The sequence below is a fragment of the Sinocyclocheilus anshuiensis genome, unplaced genomic scaffold (assembly GCF_001515605.1).
Source record: "Sinocyclocheilus anshuiensis isolate Anshui unplaced genomic scaffold, SAMN03320099.WGS_v1.1 scaffold11, whole genome shotgun sequence".
Taxonomy (NCBI): domain Eukaryota; kingdom Metazoa; phylum Chordata; class Actinopteri; order Cypriniformes; family Cyprinidae; genus Sinocyclocheilus; species Sinocyclocheilus anshuiensis.
In genome coordinates this window covers 1,100,068-1,102,597 of record NW_015551076.1, presented here as the reverse complement: position 1 = coordinate 1,102,597, position 2,530 = coordinate 1,100,068, and the positions used below count along the sequence as shown (strand labels likewise).

The 2,530-nt window shown below is 37.0% G+C and overlaps 1 protein-coding gene across 1 annotated transcript; it reads left to right on the top strand.

The window, feature by feature from the left end:
- On the top strand, nt 1–1,974 carry gngt2a (guanine nucleotide binding protein (G protein), gamma transducing activity polypeptide 2a). Its single transcript, XM_016452446.1, has 3 exons — nt 1–158; nt 1,238–1,327; nt 1,487–1,974. Exons 2-3 carry the CDS (start codon nt 1,244–1,246, stop codon nt 1,610–1,612), a joined length of 210 nt encoding a protein of 69 aa, XP_016307932.1. The 5' UTR covers nt 1–158; nt 1,238–1,243; the 3' UTR covers nt 1,613–1,974.
- The last annotated feature ends 556 nt before the right edge of the window (nt 1,975–2,530 follow it).

Below are 2,530 nucleotides of genomic sequence, written 5' to 3'. Positions count from 1 at the left end.
ACCCCCCTCAGCTCTTACCATCTGGAGGGGATCCTGAAGAGACGACGGCAGCAGACCGAAGCACTCAGTTCATCACCAGACCCCAAACCCTGTACATGGTCCCTTAAAGTGCAGAGAGGCAACACGTTCCCTCCATCGGCTGCCCCACTGACCAATAGGTAAGTGAAACAACCAGCAGTCTAGGTGACAAATCTGTATTCATAATAAATATATTTTAAGGTTTAATTATAGGAATGACAATATACATATAACTATACAGCCAGAAAAATTAGAGTAAAAGCTATGAGGAATTGTGAATATTGTAATGTAATCTTCTCATTCAAAATGAATTGCAGCAGTTGAACAACATCTTACCCCAATGGCAGAACCATAAAGTTTGAGTTATCACAATTGTTGATCATATTTGTTAGCATGTTTCTCCATAAATATGCCCATGTACAGTACATGTTTACTTATCTGGGAAATACTACTAATGATCTTGACAATATTACAACATCATTTTAGGTGACATTAACTACAGTAACCACATTTTGTAGAATATAATACATAAATAGCTATAGGCCTATACTGTAGTTATGGTAGAATAGAGATTGCAGGCATTTATGACATACACTTGTTTATTATAATAAAATTTGATTGAATATTAGGAATGTGGTGCCTCAATCAGAATTTAAAGAGAGAAGATGAGTAGAGTTTTTAAAATGTACATCTAAAAAACCTCAAAACAATCACACCGCTAAGACAATGACTAACTTGGTGCATGACCGGTTTAAATTGTTTTGTGCTGTTATTCAGTTATCAGGAGACCCCCACCCTCTATTTAGTTGGCTTGAAGTATCAACATAGCAGTCCATTTACAGCTGTGGCACCAATTATTATTTTTTTTTTCATAATTATTAGTTTAGTTTTACGCAATTCATGCATTAAACCTGTTCCGCTCACTTAACTTCTGAACAATAAAACCTGTTTTTCCAGTGACACACAACCTGAACATTTTGGATTAATTGGAACATGTCCCATGTGTCATACAGCTTTGAAACGTGATTTGTCTTGATCTTTAAGGACATATATTGCAGCATTAAACAATGGGATATAGGGATTTATATCACATACTTCCCCTTATATTGTGAACTTTATTTTTCCTCCTTCTAGAAAAGTGATCTTTAAAAGGTGTGTGACTGTCACAGATTTGTTTATTTGATATGTGGCCCTGTAACGTTTCTTTTTTTTTTCTCAGGGCAAGATGGCGCGGGATATGTCCGATAAGGACATCCTTAAAATGGAGTTGGAACAACTTCAGAAGGAGGTGAAGAACACTAGAGAGCCTGTAAGTTTCTCTGCCTGCTGACTGGCAGCCCAAATAAATATCTGTCAAGTTCTTTACATCCTGCCACCCTTGCATTTTATGTTTATTGAATAGGATTTTGGGCTTTTTTCTGAGGATGGTAAGAGGCAAAAGTCTGACATACTTTCCCTCTTTCCTCAGGTTTCTAAAACCGCAAAGGAAATTTGTGAATGGGTAGAGGCCCAATCTGCAGAAGATCCTCTCATAAAAGGAGTTCCTGAGGACAAAAACCCCTTCAAGGAGAAGGGTGGATGCATAATAACTTAGCCCATGTGATTTCTTGTGGCAAAATTATATGAGGATGTTTTACTTTGTGCAAATGAGAGCTGTTTAGCAGTGTGTTGTCCAAACTTGAATGAGAAGTGAGCACACTGTGCTTAGCTTTAGCATCTTCACTATACGCCATAGAGACTGCAAGACTTGAACAAATACTTGACCTTACGGAGTCAAAAAAGTATTGGTTTTGGCTGTGTGTATCTATTCTTATACTGATGAAAGGCATGCAGCCATCTTGAAGCAAACGCTTTGTAAATAAAACAAGTAACTTCTGAACTGAACTACTGTAAATCCATTCTCGTTCCATCTCTCATCATCCCATCTTCAAAAAATAAAGTCGCATTTAGAAAGCACACACAAAAATTATTTTATTATTTTCATCTCTTCTTTCTACACCTAAAACAATTAAGGGTTTTTGTTTTGAATCTTACAGGCCATGAGCAAACATAAAAGATTTCCACGAGTCACTTAAATGTGTGTGCCATCTGGTGTGTGACTGTATAAATAACAAAGTAGTCTAAATAACTCTAGTGTTTTCTATTGGGTGAAAGTTGCACAGTACATATTTAAAAAGTGTGCTTTAAAAAATAAGGAAGAAATCACTCCGGCACCTCATTTACTTGCTGACCCTAAAGTTGGGTTATCCTCTAACTTTGACGTTTTGAATCTTTACTTCGTTTTCCCCCACCTGAGCCCGCTTTCGATTTCAAAATGGCGGCCGCGTAATTAGTAGCTACATTTGATGCAACATTTTTATTTAGGCTACTTTGTGACAGCACTTCCCTTACATCTGTCTCCCAGTGCTGGATATTGCGCAACAGCTGTGAAACACTGACTATCACATGTGAGTAAAACCGTTTACACTGCTAAGAATGAAACTCAATAACATAATAAATAATGTAAAACAGT